Here is an 18,160-nt window from a genome sequence, read left to right as displayed (position 1 = left end):
CTGTGCTTCTCCACCTTTGTCACGATGGCGCGGTCTCTCCCGCCTGGGCTCAACAGTCAACCCATATATGGCGCGGGCAAGGAGAGTTCGTGGACTGAACTAAGTTACGTTTGATACATTTTCATACTATTAAGCACTTATAGCAGATACGTTTTGCTGTTAATTCTTTTGCTGAACTTTGCTGATCAAGACTGGAGTACTTCCTCAAGCGAGCGTAATTTTCCAACGCCCTCAAAAGCCTGTTACACGAATTCCGCATATCGTCTCGATCCAGACTTTTCTTGTGTCAAACCCTAATGACCACGGCAGGTTTCTTTCACAGGTCACAGGTCACAGGTCACAGGTCACAGGTCACAGGTCACAGGTCACAGGTCACAGGTCACAGGTCACAGGTCACAGGTCACAATCAAAACACTCAGTAAATTTCGCGATGTAACAATTACCGAGATTCCCGAGAGGTTTATCGATGTTTCCATGCAACAAACCCTAACTAAAAATGTTTTACTCTATAATTTTAATGAAAAAGTTTCTAGGGGTGGTATATGTACGAAATGGGTTGAAATGTAGCTTTCAGACATGTAGTGTTAATATATTTTATCGTAATAAGATAATTCATTATGATAGCAAATTGAACTGTTTTATTTCTGTTTATTTATTTTTTTTTTTTTTGGAAATCTTTACAACGAGTATGTACTAAACAGAAACAAGAGGGTCCCCTATACCTACTCTGAAAACAATTTCACGCATAAGTAATTGGCCTTTTCATGCATCACAAAAAATTCGAAAACAGCTTCACGTTAACAGAAAAAATCACTTTTCACGTAACAATGCAAAGGCTAAATCATGTGTCACATAAAAATACAAATTCTATCCACGTTTCGCAAAACATACAGAACCCTCCATTTTGATGCATCGAAATGCCGTGTGCATGTGTGACACATCGTGACAGACTAGATTCTTGGTCCTCCTGGTTCACTGTCGCTGTGGTTAGTTCTCAGTCGCGTGGAATGGGCAGGTTTTACATCTAGTTTAGTGTAGTTTACGAGCTTTAATGACGCTAAAATCTCCAAAAAAAGTGGACAATTATTTCCGCAAAAGTCGCTGGTTCACAAATCACGCGTAAGTAAATGTATAATTCACGGATCAGTGTAAGCCGCTTTCGTTTTCATATTATATTGAAAGGCTGCAAACAATTTATGTTTTCAACAGAAGTAAGTCTTGGCTTTCTTTGGATCAATTTTTTTTTTATTTCAGTGCTACAACTGATTTCCCCTGCGCGTCTTTTTTTTTTTTCAGAAAAGAGCTGTTATAGTTGCACTTGGGACGCACGTGTATGCATCTGTTTTATGACGTTTTGGCATATTTTTTGGTGACCTGTGACCTGTGAAAGAAACCTGCCGTAATGAACAACCAAATGATGAAAAGTACGGGAAGTACATAACTCTAATAAACGTTGTTTGAGCAGTACAATTTATTTATGACTCTCGACTTCACGATGTCACATAATGTAAACATTTTTTCTTGTTTTTCATACATGTATAAACAAAACAAAAAAACACCTAGGCCTCCCTAGATCAATTGATTATGCCGAATCTGGTAAATATGGGAAAGCTTGCCCCCTGGCATACTTTTCTTTGTAAAGGCCCTTAGCAAGTTTCGGGGCCCATGTTTTCATGAGCAACCAGGGTCTTTCTCCTCAACAACAAGTGAATGACATTGGAGTTTGCAAGTTTGGTATCGAATTGAGTGGTGAGACGTATCATTTGTTTGAATAAAAAATCGGAAAAGCGTGACATCGTCAAAAAGATCCATTATTTGCGATGTTGTAATCTGCCGATATGTAAAGGGCAGAATTTCGAAAGCGAAAAGCGGAAATGGGAATACAGAATTTACGTTATAGATGTACAGATGAAAGAATTTTTAAAAAAGCTCTTTAGCATTTCAACTGAGGAGAACTAGAATTCCCAAAGAAAAATTGAAAGGCAGAACTCCTAAAGAACAAATATCAGAGTACTTCGACACAATGGGATGCTTTAGATGCTTTACATGACGGAAAGTTGCTATGAAACTCCGTTTTTGCACAGCTGACCACCACTCCATAAGCCGTGGGCTCACTGTGTTTTCATTTTCGAAAATTTGAAGGGACTCCATCATATCATATGGCTTTAATTCTGGCTTCTTGTCTGGAAAGTCCTGATTCAAATTAAGTTAAGAGTTTCATTTCTCACTATAATTTTCCACAAAGTCCAATTATTAGCCAAGCGCCTTTTACAGGAAGCCGTACGTTCATGTCCCCCGATTCGGGGGTAAAGTTGAAACTTCTCACAGCTCGCAAATACAGGAATCGTGATCTTTTTCGTTTGAAGTTCAAGAAGAGCACTTGTATATTCTGAGGAACAAGACATGTCTTCGCCTGTAGTCTGCACGCTTCTCTTTAGATGGGTTCTTCCTCTCGTCTTGTTAGGAGGTGCGTGTTTTTGTCCGTTTCTTTCATGTTTATTTCGTAACAGCTGAATTGTAGTGAGGGCATATTCATGGGGGTGTTTTCTCGTGTATATTTGATTTAAACGATTTGTTACATAAATTTACGTTCAATGGCTTTGCACTGAATGATTTGTTGTTTTGGCAGACCAGCTTTTCATGTTTCTGAGAGACTGCGAGGGTTTTTGCACGCAATTGTTATCGGGTTAACACGGTGAGAGACACCGACCTGCTCAGACGTAAAACAAATCAATTTGAAATGCCACCAACCAACCATTTTTTTTTAACCGTTCATCGTGTGATTAAATAGTTTCTTTTTGGAGGAACGGAGCATGTCATTTAATTGACACCTCTTTCAGTCTCTAGAATCGAAAGCTCTCAAAGGAGTTGGTCAGTTAAATTACAACCACATAAGTTACAACTCCATAATTGCCGGTGACGTAATTTGTTGGTAATTTGACTACACTTTCAAAACTGCTCTTTTGGAAATTTTTACTTGCTATATGCACCACTACATGTATAGATCGTTTTCACGTGACATCACTTTTGAAAATCCAAAACTAAAGAGCCCCCAAAGTTTTTATCCTTATCAGGCATAAGAGGTGGTATAGTTATATCTGTGTACAATTTCACAGCTCAATAGCATGCTTCGTTTGGAATTCAGAGCATTTTGAATTTCAGGGTTATGGAGGTGCGTGACACAAGGCTACGATCGAGTTTGTCGAAAAATATATACTTATCTCATGATTTTGAGCCTTTTTAGAAGTTAGAGCATTATGAAAAGTGCTTATGTAAATGCTTGTTTGATCAGTACTGATAATCAGTCGCCTAGATAGCCAAAGTAAGGTCCAGATGTTTACACTATTTTCCGGCCGCCATATTGGTGTACCACGGAGGTACACCAACATGGCGTTTTCATACTGGGCTCTGCAAATATGTGCGAAACATTTCGACGAATATCTGAAGTTTGGGGAAACGCACAGGCCTAAAACTTGGAGAAGTGTCTTATTTAGTTGTCTTCTATAACATCATAAGTTCATAGTTTTTTCCACTGGATGGTTTTCGATTTATTTTTTTATTGCGTGACAGTGAAAACGATCTATATTGCTCTGGATAAGTATCTCTGAAAATTCTCGGTTTTAACAAAAATAATTCAACACTTTACAGATTCTGATTGAACACTGTAGATGATTCTTTAACATTTCCAAGTTTGTTTCTTTTTCAGCTTGTTGCTTCCGAATCAATGGCTTCTCTGTCATTTACTTGTGTTGTCTTCTGGCTATTCCTCTGCTACCAAATCCCTCGCGAGGTTTGAAAGATCACTTGACATGTGTACTTTTCTTTTAGAGAGCTAGCTCCATACAATGTACATGTAGGAGGTAGAGGCAAAGTGATGCATTATGCTTGATGCAAATGTCAATTCTGTTTCTTGACAACTGTAGCCATAACTATATTCTGACTTCTTGTTTATGAACTTCGTAATTAAAAAATTTACCCTCAGATGGGAGGGTCTTGATGGCATTGTCATAATTACCAGACTTAACATCAAGCAAAAAACATCTACAGCAGGTATTTATAGTTTTAAAGAAACTGTTGGGCTACATCAGCAAGCAAGTGAAGCACACTACTATTTATCAACTCAAAGTTGATACAGCTAACTTAACCACCGTAGTAGAAAGCCAGTAAAGCTGACACTTTGTCAGAGCAAAAACTAGGGTGCAAGCAGCCTGAATTTGAGCACTGGCCGGGGACATTGTGTTGTGTTCTTGGGCAGGACAATTAACTCTACAGTATTATTCTCATTACAACTGAATAAATGAGTACCAGTTAACTATGAGATAACTTGGCAATAAATTTGTTGGGGAGAGGAGGAGAGATTGGGATGGGGATAAACTTAAAATACATTTAACTTCCAATCCAGGTTTGGCACACTTCCTTTTGGTCACATTGTGTTAATTCCACATTCTTACAATTTAACTGCTCTTATCACTGTATCTCTGTAATTATTTATCTTTGCAGCTTTTGGCTCTACGGGACATTTTCAGAAGGCACTGTTGGGTCTCTCTGTGTTTGCCTTGATGGCGCAGATTATTTTTCAGATAGTCTTGGGAGCCCTGCCACCCTATGGACATTTCTTTCCAAATTGTAAGCAATAATATCAACTGTCATTCAACATACATGTTGTTGTCTTGCTTGGCCTGTTGCTTAGAATTATTTCAACCTTGACTTTTGTACAAAATGATTTTCTTGAAGCATGAAGGGATTTTTTCACCACGATTTCCACGACTATTAACACAATGTTCTACTGTTTAACAGGTTCAATGTATGAGCAACTTACCAGACAAATTGGACTTAGTAGGTAAGTGACTGCACTTTCTTTGTACATGTGATATACTCTTTTATCACACTCAACACATGTTACTTTCCTCTGTCCTTTTTTGAGTGCATTGAATAATAATATGAAAAGTAGGGCTTGAAAAAAACTGGAATTCAAGCAGCTTTCAAATTTTGCTTGCCCTGGACAAGTCCTATCTTTTTTTATTTAGTTGGCATATGACTCACCTGGGCCTTTGCTTATCGGACAAGGGAGAAAAAAAAAGTTACTTGCCTGCTTGAAAAATCTACATGTACTTGTCCTAGAAACCATGATGGCACTTTTTGAGACCTGATTCTAAAATTAATTACCCCTTAAAAAGTAAGAAGCAAAATTATTGATACATGTATTTATGGGTGTTCTTAAATGTGAAGTACTGTAGCAACATCCCCAAAGTAACAACTTTTGGAAAAGTAATGACTACAACGTTTAATGTAACTTGACATTCAGTATATCTGTGTCTGGATGGAGGAGAACCTCTTACAAATTGATCACACTTAAATGGCTCAAGTAATAAGTTGGAGTGGTCTATACAGTTACAGCTTTTAGCTATAAACCCTGACATAGAAACCCCTTGAAAGTAATGATTGTGTTATATTGTAATGTTTGTTTGGAACTTTAAGCAAGGTACTAGAAATGCCATTTTGGATATGGGTTATTGGTCAAGATGGCTGGATATTGGCCGAGTTCTTTTGTTGCGTGTTTATAGACCAAGATAGAGTCAAAGTCCATGAACTCATAAAAAAAAAGAACAAGGCCAATATCTAACCATCTTGACCAAACAAGCTTGGTCAATAAAGGATTTATTATATGGCTTTCAGAGAAATGTTTCTTGCAGGACACAGTGGAAAGTCCAGAGCGAGTAAGATACATGTAGCTCCATCTTGCCTTTTTGGGTAGTCAATCACAGCACCGGAATTGGTTCATCTTGTGTGTGCATGGAGCTGGCCATAGAATGAATTAAAATGAATACTAACCTTATCATGTAGCCCTGGCTATGAATGATCTACAGTCGCCTGCATCTAAGCGTGAACACATGACACCAAAACATGCTCTTATTGGGTGTCAAAGGTGGCATGATTGGTCATCAAACATTTGAAGTTTAGCAGAGCTTAGCACGAACTTTCACACTCAAAGCTCAGCACGCAAAATGGCAGAAAGATTGGACATTGAAGACTTCTTCAGAGAAATTGACCCTGACCTGTGTCAATATGCATACGCCTTTTGAGAAAGTTGTTTTACTTCTAGTATAACCCAGAAGTATTGGCGTGGGGAAGACTTTCAGAGTCTTTCAGAGCACAAAAGTTTGCATTATGGTCTGTTTAACTTCAAATGTTTGATGAGCAATCACGCCATGTTTGACACCCAATTAGAGCATGTTTCAGCATCACATGTTCATGCTTAGATGCAAGCGATGGTACATGAAACATCCTCTTTTTCCTTAGAAAAAAAGCAGTGTTGCATAGCTATGCAACACATGGTGAGAACAATGTAAGTGAAGAGACCATGTGAAGGGAGTTGTTTTCGACTGACAGTGCACTGACATAAGATTTTTTTTTCAATCCTGTAGGTTTGATGGTGTTTCAGCACTGGATATCTGCAGAATCATTGTCCCAGATGTGGCAGTTATAGCTGTATCAATAACATGTGTTATCTGTTGCAGAGGATTAGTTGATTCCTCCCCACTTCGTCTAGAGACCCCACAACATATAAGAATATCCCCTGACTCTACTACATGGGATAACGTGATGCCATATTTCATTGCCGTCATGTTACTCGCTGGGGGAATAATGCTACCATCACTTGCTTCTGCAATATACTTTGTGATGTTCTTGATCTTAGGAACAATGTGGGCCTGCCACAAGGCAGTTAGGCTACGACGGAAAAGAGCATTTGCCTTCGTAGGATTAGCTCTCGTGGTCTATTCTGGTGCACATGTTTTGACATTTTACATGTATCAGTTCCAATTTTTTCAGAAGGTTCTTCCTCCAGAGAGTTTACTTGCCAGGTGAGGTTTCCATTAGGATTACTCACTCTCACTACAGTGTGATGTTATTGGAGTTATGTAATAGTTTCAGTTTATAATGAAGCTACATTCTTGGCCTGATTCATGGCATTTATTCCCTTTTACAAGGTGAGATGAAATTCAAAAACTCCACTTGCCCTTCAGGCAAGCTGTAATCTCATCGTGCTAGCCCAAATCTCTAAGGAGCTAGCCCGAAATTATTTTATTTCATAAGGGTAATAAACAAGTTAATATGCAAAAATAATGATAATTAATTAATTGATTGATTAATTAATTAATTAATTGATTAATTAATAATACAGAGTTAACTAAATCTCTTTGATTTTCCTTTTGAATTAAACCTTGCGTGTATACAAGAAAATATTTAGAAACACTCAATGTGTTGTTCCAGAAAATATCCATCCCCCCCACCAGGGAGGGGGGGGTCCAGTTTGATCCTCTACCTTGCAGGATTTTTCGTTCTGGGGGGCTTGGAATTTCCATGATTTTTCTAATTGGGTCCCCCTACCCTTTGGAAATTCCATATCCACAAATAACAAGACTTAAGTCATTTATTTTAATCACAACGTCTGAAGTTTGCCATTAGAAAAAAAAACAACAACAACAACATTGTTTCGCTATGTCCACCTTATGCTTGCCCGTCGGGCATTCTGTGATAAGAAGGCACTAGGCTGAGCGATTGTTTCACTAGTCCCGGGCTATTGGACAGCTTTTTTGTTGCGCCCTGCTTTTAGTTGACCTGGTTTGAAAACTCAACATTATAGAAAGAACTTATGTATGGGCTCATTGGTGCTTTTGTACACAGAAATGTTTCAGTTTTTCAAAGCCAATATTACACCCCAAAAGCTAAAAATTCTCCAAGGACAGTATGAAGTTTCACTACCTATCTAGTGTGATGCCATCTCTATGCAGAGTACTATGTTAAACCATGACATCAGCAAAGATTCCCCTATATTTATTTGTCAATCAGACACAGTCTTACTGTACAGAAAAAAATATATATTGATCCAGAATTACAGTATTTACAAGTGTATGTGTGTGAAGTTTTTTATCACCTTACATCCTTGTTGTAGATATTAGTGTACAATTAAACAATGTTCCTTACTCCATCAGGTTATTTGGCCTTGTGGGAATAATATACACAGACTGCAGTGCTCCTTTAGCACTTTATGTAAGACCATACCTGGACTGGCCCCAGTGTGCGTCACCTGCTGTAATCTTAGCGCTTTACTGGCTGTTAGCAACAGAGACACGGTTTTACTTCATAAAAGTACATAATTATATGAAATCCTGGTTATTGAACATTCACAGTAAAGGGACAGACTGACTTGGCTTACAATATTATCCTGTTCATGCAAGCTTGCTAGATAAACTTGCTAAATAGTATTATAATCTTGCAATAGAAAGAAAAAAAGCCAAACATGATAAATCAAAGGAATAAATGCAGAAATAATAGACTTGCTTGTATGAGGTCAGTCTAAATCCAAGGTTGAGACAAACTGGTGACACTTTTCCATGGGTGTCTCTAATATGGAGTCAATAAATTACAATATAAGCCATGTCAGCCTCAGCTGGCTCTCATGCAGGTCCTCTGTCCTGGTCAAATTGAAATTTGGAGATGTTGGTTTTTGTGGAGGGAGGAAAACCAGAGAACCCAAAGTACAACTCGCAGAGCAGGGCACTGGGTCGGAATTGAACCTGGGCCACATTGGTCAGAGACAAGCACTCTCACCACTGCGCCATCCCCTTCTCGCAGTTAATTTCACTGCTAATTATTAATGGGATCATTCCTTGTTATTACTCAAATAACAGCCATGCGTCATTTATTTAACAACCCTTCTTCCTGATTACAAAAATGGGAGCAGCAAATTTTGCAAGACTTGAGTGGGGTGCTCGTTGTACATGTATCTTTTAGGGATTAAAAAAAGCGGTTTTGGTACCTCAAAAGGTCCATAGTGGGAGCTTTTGCAGTACCTTTTAGAGTAGTGAGCTGAAAAAAATATGGCAGGAGATAATGTGTTGTTTTAGGATTGGTACCTCTTAGGGGTGAAAAAAATTTCATGCCCAGTCCACAGAGCAGGATTTTGGTACCTCTTAGGGGCCCTTGTCAAAATTTCTGACGAGCACCCCCATCCTTTTTTTATGGCAGTCTCTCCCGCCCCCCACCCCCTCTGGGCCATAGATGAACATCACCCAGAGCAGACACTGCGTAATGGTCCCCACCACATATAAACACTACATTTTTGCCTCCCATAAGGGTGTCTGCTTATGGGAGGTTTAACTGTACATTTTTCAACAAGTAAAATTTTGACTGGTTGTTTTATAAATATGTTGTTGCTGTAATTGACAGGAAAGTGGATCCAAATATGAGAGTCAAGCTCACTGGTGGGACCCCAGGACATGGCCTCAGTCCTATACATCTGAGAGGCAGGTAACTCCATCTAACAAAATAAATGAATCCTTACAAATACTTATCATAACATGTGTTTCTGACAGAATAATCTATGCGATCATGCTGTTGATTCACTGTAATGAGTCAATTTGGTGCCTGTGATGCTAATTTACCATTGGTTGTAGCTCAATGGAGGATGCTTAGTAGAGAAGAGGTACTTATTAGGGACACATGGGGATCTCATTTATATTTTGATATCAGTATCAGAATGTAATAAACCAAATGAACAATAATAATAGTAATAATAATAAATTACTTATATTGCACCTTTTAACATGCAATGATTAAAGGCGCATTACATTATGAATTCTCAAAGTTATATCAAATTTTTAAAAGCTAGTTAAAAAGGTATGTTTTGAGTAAGGATTTAAACTGCAGAATTTTTTTGATTTCCTTGACGAGATGCGTACAGCATTCCACAGTATAGGAATAGCAACAACAGCAGATACTGTTAATCAAGAAATGTAACAAATAGCAATATTTTTAATATTATTTTGAGAAAGCAGGCTACAAAATTCACTGCTCTAATCAGTCTATTCTATGACAATGTCCTAAATAATAATAAGGAAGCTAATTGACAGGTCTAGGCCAACACTATGCTGAGTGACTTTTTCAGTTGTTTTTTTTGTTATTTAACTCAAATTTCATTCAAATTTGGAACATGGTCTTCAATTAAGGTTACAGTATACCTTCAGATCGGCAATTTTCTTCAAATTTGGATTTTTGGTTCAAAGTAATGATCGAAGAGTAATCTCTAATTTCTGAAAACAAAATTGAAAAAAACTCAATATTGGCGGAGAAATGGAGGTTTTACGTTACGGCCGGAAGTAAAAGTTCCCTCTTGATTGACAGCCCTATAACGTGTACGCAATCAACCAAGACTACTTTCGCGGGAATATATGGATACCACGAATTGGCTGGCTATTCAGATCCAAGCATTTTTCGTATTAGATGTAATTCTATTAAGTTATAAGTAAACATGGGCCACGGAAAACATTGTTTACTACTTCGAAAAAGCGAAGAACGAATGAAAACACATCAATGAGTGAAGAAGCGAAAGTTGGCCTCGCGGATGAAGCTATAGCTATCGTATCAAGCGGGCGAAAAGATCGAGTCAAGAGTACAGAAAGATTCTGTAAAAATTTGGGAACTCGACAGCTATAACAGCGATGTTTACATTGACTCTTTTGTTGAGTCCGATACTGATGAATCGCCCAACTCATTGAGATCCATTGGAATATTATCCATGCACATTTGCTCCGCCGCGCTTTCTTTTGTTCAGTTTGTTCTCGTCGCCCAGCCACTCTAGCGTTCGTATCCTTTTTCGTCTTCCCCATTTTGCCAGACCAGCTTCAAGAAAAACCGAGCTACAGAAAAATTATCTCTCCGCCTTGAGCGCATTGCGAAACATAAGGGTTTTTTCGAGATTCACGCGTAAATTTAACCGCGAGTTAATGGTAGTAAATTTTCCAAGCGCTGATTGGCTCAGTGATCTGAGAACCCAGTTGAAGGCGTTTGTGGGCGGAGTTTGTTTGCGAAGCAAGAGATTTTTCTTAGCGCTGTTTTCTCAAATAAATTTTTTCGCTTGAAGCAGACACTTTAAAGAGTTACAACTCAAAGGGGATTTGTTTGATTGCCCTCAAATTTGGACAGTAGCTAGATTAACATATAAAAAACAAAAACGTGTCTGCGAATTGTTTATTTCGACATATTTTTTCTCCGAGAGCAATTTTTGTACGATCACTTCACATTTTTTAAATCCTATTTTGAAAATGTTCTGTAACTTTTTACTGCAATTGAATGTGGAAAAACGCAGACACGCTTTTTTAGCGCTTTTTGTCCTGAATCCGAGGAAAAAAATAAATTGGCGAAAAACAAAATTCGCTTTGACTTGTAGCTTCCAAAAGGTGATTAGGACGTTCGCATTTAGTGGCCATGAAAAAATCGGCACTTCATTTTATTTCAAAATTTTTGGTATGGTTTGATAGCCAGCTCTATAAGCTTTAATTTGATATAGGGGTTTAGGTATCTACATCTTAAACCGGACGCGCTACATCGCTTGGACGTGAGACACCCCTGAAGGTATACGGTAACCTTAAGTTAATAAATAAATTGCACTCTGTTTTTGAGGAAGATAAGGCCAAAATATTCAGTCAGCAATGTTTGTTAAACAGCCAAAACAAAAGAAACTCAAGGTTCTTTGTTTTAGTAAACAATGCACTGAGTGCAAGGCAGCAAGGTAAAAGTGAGTTGAATTTTTAGAAAAGGGGTGCTTTTTTGAAGGAGCAAGCTTAATTGAATTGTTATGGCATACATATAGGTAATAAGTTGTCTGTATCCTAGTCCCTTATGACAGGGCGGCAAACCAACTACAACACCTTGGGCCCTCTACCTGAGAATGTCGTGGCAGAAGAGCCAGTTCAACCAATCCGGGAACCTGATGAGTACCCAGGAGTGCAGGGAACTCTGGGAAGCATTATGATGTTCCTCATGAGACAGAGCTACATTGCAGCTCTCATCATCATGATGGTTAGTACTAATTCTCCTTACTGAATACTGTAGAATTCTTTAACGGTAGTTATGAGAACTTGATGGCACATCAAGACTTGGTGATAATATGAGCTTATTGACCAATTGGGAGGGCTGTGAAGAAGCATTTGAAGCCTGTAGATTTGTGGAAAATGATTGAGAACCATGTATTTCTTTCTGACTGCTTTCTCCTGTTAACTATATTGTAAGCCAATTCCAGTAGACAAATTAAGTATTGTAAATTTAGTTAAAGATCAGGACTTGAAGATGCTTGAAAACCTTCAAAGATCCTGGCAAGTAAGATCAAGATCCTCAAATATCCTGACAAGAAAAGTGAAGATCAGTAAAAATCCTGGCAAGAATAATAAGGATCTTTGAGTTTCTTGGCAAGAAATTTTAAGTTAAACACTCTTGTTAAAACCCTCAGTTGATAGGATCCTCAAATCTCTTTATGAATAGCTTTCATTCAAGATCCTTGAAGATCTTTGAAAGATTTTCACCAGGGTACACACACCAGCTCCCTGTACATCTTGTAAAGAATTACTGGCTTCAGCCAAACTGTAGCTGGGGTAACATACTATTCTTTATTTGTAAAATATTTTTCTTTCTTATCAGGCCTGGAGCATCACATACCACTCATGGCTGACATTTGTCCTCCTCTTGTGGGCGTGCCTCATCTGGATCACCCCATTTGCACGATGGTTCTGTATGGTCTCCTCTCCAGGACTCGTGATCTATGCTGAGCTGCTCCTCCTTGTGCAGTATGTTTATGGCCTTCAGCTTACTGATGATGAATTACCACTACAAGACCCCACGGGAACGTTTGACTATTCTGAGCTGGGACTGAAGAAATGGCAATTTCCCTGTTTACACTTGGGTGCACAGGTACACCAAACACATACAATACACTGAAGTTGTCATGATAAGTCAACAGCTGTCTCAACAGAACAAACTTGGAACCTAATTGTTAATCCACACAGGCACTTGTTGTGTACTTTGTTAAAAATAATAAGCAGTGGGTATCATTTATTGTAGGGCTATGTAATCGATCAATCAATCAATCAATTAATCGGTCAGTCAGTCTGTCTGTCTGTCTGTCAGTCAGTCAGTCAGTCAATCAATGTATGAAAGAAGTATGTGAGGATTTTTCTTTGACTTCTTCACCAGAATGAAATAGAATATATGTGTAGAAATGGAAAACTTCCAGGAAAGGCAAAAACAGATTTAAGAAATTGGGAGTTCAAGTTATTGGGGGTAAATTTGTAGTTATGCAAATCCAAATGAAGCAACTGCTTGTTGAAGTTATTGGAAGGTTCAAGAAAATGAGGGTTTAAACAATCTGAATTCTACTTTTCAAATACACTAAAAATAACAGTTCAATGCATTGTCACTGAAGTGATTTGGACTTTTGACAGACTCTCTTCACCTGGGTGTTCTGGGTGACTTTACGACAGCACATCAGGGAGAAGAAAATGAAGAGAAGGGAAAGGGAAAATGAAGACTCTCTTCCTCTGAGAAATCTGGCTCATCCATTTTTAAAGGCACTTAGGAAGATGTGTAAGTTGATGGAAATCTTGATAATATTTATTTAGTGTTGTCATTTTAGGATACAAATGGCTCATTTGTTTGCAATGTGGCACATGTGGTAAAGCTAAGCAAAGAAGAAGAAAAATAAATTAAACATATTTTATTTAAAGAATTAAATTTAAGTTAAAAAAACAACTCTAATGCTCCACCTCTGTAAACATTTGGCATAATTTCATTAATTAAAATATTGACAGAATTAAAATTAATAAACTTTTAAATTTAAATTAGAGATGTTTGAATAAAAATATTCTGATTGTTATACATTGAACTCACCATCTCTTTTCTGATTGGCTAAAAGCGTACAGTAAATTTGCAAAATGAGCACCTGTGACGTCATCTAGCTGCAGATTACACAATAATCTTGTCAAGGACACTCAAGGTCACGGGTAATCATGTCATGTATGACCGTGGTGCATGATTTCTAAGGTTAATGAACTTAAGTTTGTGCGCTTTGTGTTGCTTACCGTCTGTGAAGAAGCAAAAGCATGTTTTCCATTTTATTTTTTTCATTCACTGTATAATAAAACAGTCATTAAATTTGGTTTTGTGATATCCAGAATAATCAATTTCTCATTAAGGGTTATCAGCCTCAGTCTTCAGCTTTGGCTGATAACCCCTCAGCCTTTGGCTTTGGCTGATAACCCCTACCTCAACCTTGATTATTCTGGACATCACAAGAACCTCATCCAATAATTGGTCATAATTATTAACCACAATAAAATGATGCAAAAGTGTGCAGCTGAGGGTGCTTTAGACGTTTAACTAGTTACCTAGTTGTTCCATGCATCATGCAGTAAAATTGACGCAATTCAATTTGCAAACTGCGGCATTGGGACAGAACATGTAATAATAATATTTAAAGACACTGTTTCTGCAGTTCAGTTGCTAAATAAATTGCTCTGTTGTCTTTATAAAGCCTCCATGGAACCATCATCTTCCTCAGGTATAAACCCACTATAAATAATCTGTCATTTTTTTCTGCCAGTGGATATTCAATCAATCAATCATTTATTTAGACCTTTAATGTCTATGAGCTAAAAGCTAGTTTAAAACACATACATGTACGTGCTAACCAAAATAGCTAAAAAAGAATGTGATAGATAATTATTATTGTTTTTAGATAAAATTTGCTCTTTTTACTGTTGGGGGATTAATTGTATCTTGATGCTTTTGTAATCTGCTGCACTTTAACTTTGAAACTATTTTTAAAAATAATGTTTATTTAATATTAGCTGTAACATTAAAAAGCTTTGACAATGAATTATTTAAAATGCTAGGTAATATCATGTAAATTATATTTTTATTAAAACATAAAATAGCAAAGTTATAATGAAGTTTCTAAGTTTTTAACTTTTTTGTTAACTAGTTAAATTACTTGCAAGATTTTGATTGTAAAAGTGCACATCTGCTTAGTCTGACTTTTTTCATTCATTTTCCATGAAACTGTATCTTGCTTCACATGTATGATGTACTTTATGTTTAGCTGTGGGTTCAGAGGATGCTGATACACTGGATCCCAAAGCATCTGATGATGCCAAGGCGCTCATGATGTGGGTCAAATCAGTTCTCGCAAAGTACTGGATCCTACTCTGTTGTGGTGCATTCTTATTGGTCGGTTTACAGAACGAGGTGTCAGTTTACCAGATTGGATACATGGCAATATTTCTTTTCATTCTCATTTGTTATCAGGTAATGTAGGTAATGTTATGTACACTAGTCTGGGGTTAACTAGCCTTCCATTTGTATCTCTACCTGACTTAAGTATAAATCTACTAGTGTCATAATTATCATGAGTGCTGTTTTCTTATTGGCTACGCTACTCACTATCTATTCTATAGAGTCCTAAAGTGATGACGTCACAAAAATAAAATTTTTGAAATTATGGGATATGATGTCGTATTCTAACTTATAGAGGATCCCAAGAGATGCCCTCATCCCAAAAATTAGCTCTGAATTGCAATTCCCAATAGAGATATAAGGGATCAAAGTTTGATAGCATCCCATACAAACCCTTCAAAATTTGTTTCAGTTCCTTCAGTTTAGAACTGACTCAAAATTAGAGAGATTTATATGGGGCAGTAGCAAATTTTCATCCTTTATATTTCGGCTGGGAATTACAATTAAGAGGTAATTTTTGGCAAAGACCCTTTTCTAAGGATGCTCTATTCGAAAAAGGGGCCAAATCCCATAATTTCTCAAATTTATTTTTTTGTGACGTCACACTTTAGGACTGTATTGTGGATAGTGAGTAGCACAGCAGTGTGTTGTTGTTGGCGAAATGGCAGCTGCCTCTGGGTTTGCAAAGTGACTGTGGAGAGGATTTACTAGTGAGATAATTTACTAGTCAGACAAGTTTTGAATGACTGGTAGATTTACACTAAAACAATTAAATTAATTGTTTTTGTTTCTATGTGTGATGCATGTAGTTGACTCAGGCTGCACCCTCAAAAACATGCCTGAGAGGCATAGATGTGCAAACATAGCTCCTTTAACGTCGAAGGGTCTGAGTTCAAACCTTGATTGACATTCTTAGGCAAGACACTTACTCTCACAGTACCAGTGAATTCAATGATGGGAGTAATTCTGTGATGGACTGGCACCCCATCCAAGGGGGAGTAGGGATAACCCTAGTTGTGTAATGCTACGGAAAATCGAGTCATAAATGCACTGGTCTAATGGGCCACTAGGTCTAATTTTAGACTCCATTAGGATGACAGCCTAAAATCTCATTAAACAGATGTAAAATGTGAAACATACTTTTGGGTGGCAAAACATGGAGGTGTGCAATTGTCCAGGACCAGATATCAGAACCATAACCTTACAATGTGGGTGCCTGTGTGCTGGGCCGGGTTGTTCAAATCCGGATTAAGCTAACCCAGGATTAGCAAGAATTTTGATTTGAGTTTTGCAACTTTTTGGTGCAGTTTTCTGTTTATATTGTTTGCCCTTCAGTTTTGAGTTTGATTAATATCAAACTACACAAAATATAAGCAGTGAAAAATATTTTTATATAAGAAAAAATTAATACTTTGGTTAACTTCTAATCCTGGTTTAGCACTAACTGAACCTGCTTTCAAACAGAAAGAAAACATGTTTTTACATGTATATCATGCACACATGAACATCCTTGGTACTGGGTGTGATATCACGTTATTATAATGGCTAGCTCTGCGAGTGGGCAAGTTGAACCAAATTCTGCACTGTGATTGGGAGTACCTTGGGACTGCCTGCCATGTCCTGTGAGAAAAAATTCCCCCAAAAGTCATAATATTATTAATAATAAATCCTGTATTGACCAAGCTTGTTTGGTCAGGATGGCTGGATATTGGCCTCATTCTTTTCTTCCAAGTTTATGGACCACGACTCTGTCTCGGTCCATAACCGCGCAAAAAAAAGAGAACTTGGCCAATATCCAGCCATCTTGACCTCACGCTTTGTCAATAACCCATATATACTTGTTCTTGAGTGGGCACCTATAGCATTTCCAAGTCAGAGTATGTTCACATGGCATTCTGTAACACTTCTTTGTTTGTTTCAAGATCTCTATTGCCACGTGGAGGTTAATTCTACGTCCTCTGTGGTGGGTGATGGTGATATATTCCATCTGTATCTTGTTGTTGATCTACACATATCAGTTTGATAACATGCCTGTCTACTGGCATAATGCAACAGGGCTATCGGACCAATGGTAAGGACAATATTGTATATCTTTCGTAACAAGAAAGTACACGTTCTTTGAAAAGTACATGTACATGTATTGCCAGTTTGACAATGTTATGACAAAATTCATTGTCAATAACAGGACAGACCCATGAAAAACTTGTGTCAATTTGTTAATTTGAAAGCAGCATAAAAAACATAGCATCTCATGACTCTTTCGGCCTTCTTATTCGTAAATAATATTGTTGTATGTAGCCATAAATTGTGCACGAAAAAACGTTTGTGGCGTTTCTATAACACAAACATTCTTCTAATTGTGCCTTTCTATTGTTTGACACAGCACGGAGAGATTTGGTGTTTCAAAAGCTTTGTATACGATTGTGACGAGGCCTAATGCAGTAGCTGAAAAAAAAAATCATTTTTGTCTCCTAACAGGCTGTACAATCTTGGACTTCGCCAACACACAAAAGCCAGCCTTCTGTTAGAACTTCTTACACCCACTGCCTTTTCAATCATTATTGTTATACAACTACATTTCTTCCATCGTCCATTTCTGGCCATGATTGATTTGAAAGTGAGATCTAGCCCCACAGCCCACCAATCAGCAGCAAGAGGTGCTGTAGAACCACATACCATTGCCTCCACCTCCCAACAAGATGGCGCCGGACATTCAGAGCCTGCACGGGAGTCCCGGCAGAATACTCAGAAGTCTTTTCTGGTGGTGGCACTTATCAAGATCGTGAACTTTTACAATGATCTAACTGTTTTCCTTTGGAGAGTTGGAGAACTGCACATGTTGAAACTGGTCAATTTGACACTGATTTTTGTGGTGCTTTATCAGGTTGGGTGAACTAATCATTTTCATTTTTTATTTCTGTCTGTCTATATTTTTCAGTCAGTCAGCGTATTTGCCTGTCTGTCTGTCTGTCCGTCTGTCCGTTCGTCCGTCTATCTGTCTTTATAATATAAAATATCAAGCAGTGTTGCACGCGTGCTTTTATTGGTTGTTCATTCAATGTAATGTGCCAACAACAAGGCTTAATGTACTACT

General features: G+C 37.8%; 2 protein-coding genes across 2 annotated transcripts in view; both read left to right on the top strand.

The window, feature by feature from the left end:
• LOC145466671 (piezo-type mechanosensitive ion channel component 1-like) overlaps positions 1-7,985 on the top strand; it is a 64,655-nt gene extending 56,670 nt beyond the window's left edge. Inside the window, exon 6 of the transcript XR_014041966.1 lies at positions 6,917-7,985. The gene's annotated coding sequence lies outside the window, so the exon portion shown is untranslated. The remainder of the gene's footprint in view (positions 1-6,916) is intronic.
• The window catches only part of LOC145466628 (piezo-type mechanosensitive ion channel component 1-like), a 40,704-nt gene continuing 24,679 nt past the window's right edge, over positions 2,136-18,160 (top strand). Inside the window, exons 1-13 of the mRNA XM_081450333.1 lie at positions 2,136-2,467; positions 3,707-3,790; positions 4,501-4,626; positions 4,798-4,840; positions 6,426-6,863; positions 7,995-8,151; positions 9,232-9,312; positions 11,677-11,862; positions 12,478-12,747; positions 13,278-13,419; positions 14,933-15,138; positions 16,989-17,137; positions 17,545-17,950. Of these exons, the coding sequence (XP_081306459.1) occupies positions 2,404-2,467; positions 3,707-3,790; positions 4,501-4,626; positions 4,798-4,840; positions 6,426-6,863; positions 7,995-8,151; positions 9,232-9,312; positions 11,677-11,862; positions 12,478-12,747; positions 13,278-13,419; positions 14,933-15,138; positions 16,989-17,137; positions 17,545-17,950 (2,352 nt within the window). The 5' untranslated portion in view covers positions 2,136-2,403. The remainder of the gene's footprint in view (positions 2,468-3,706; positions 3,791-4,500; positions 4,627-4,797; positions 4,841-6,425; positions 6,864-7,994; positions 8,152-9,231; positions 9,313-11,676; positions 11,863-12,477; positions 12,748-13,277; positions 13,420-14,932; positions 15,139-16,988; positions 17,138-17,544; positions 17,951-18,160) is intronic.

This window comes from Orbicella franksi, chromosome 13 (genome assembly GCF_964199315.1).
Source record: "Orbicella franksi chromosome 13, jaOrbFran1.1, whole genome shotgun sequence".
Classification (NCBI taxonomy): domain Eukaryota; kingdom Metazoa; phylum Cnidaria; class Anthozoa; order Scleractinia; family Merulinidae; genus Orbicella; species Orbicella franksi.
This window is presented reverse-complemented; position numbering and strand designations above follow the sequence as displayed.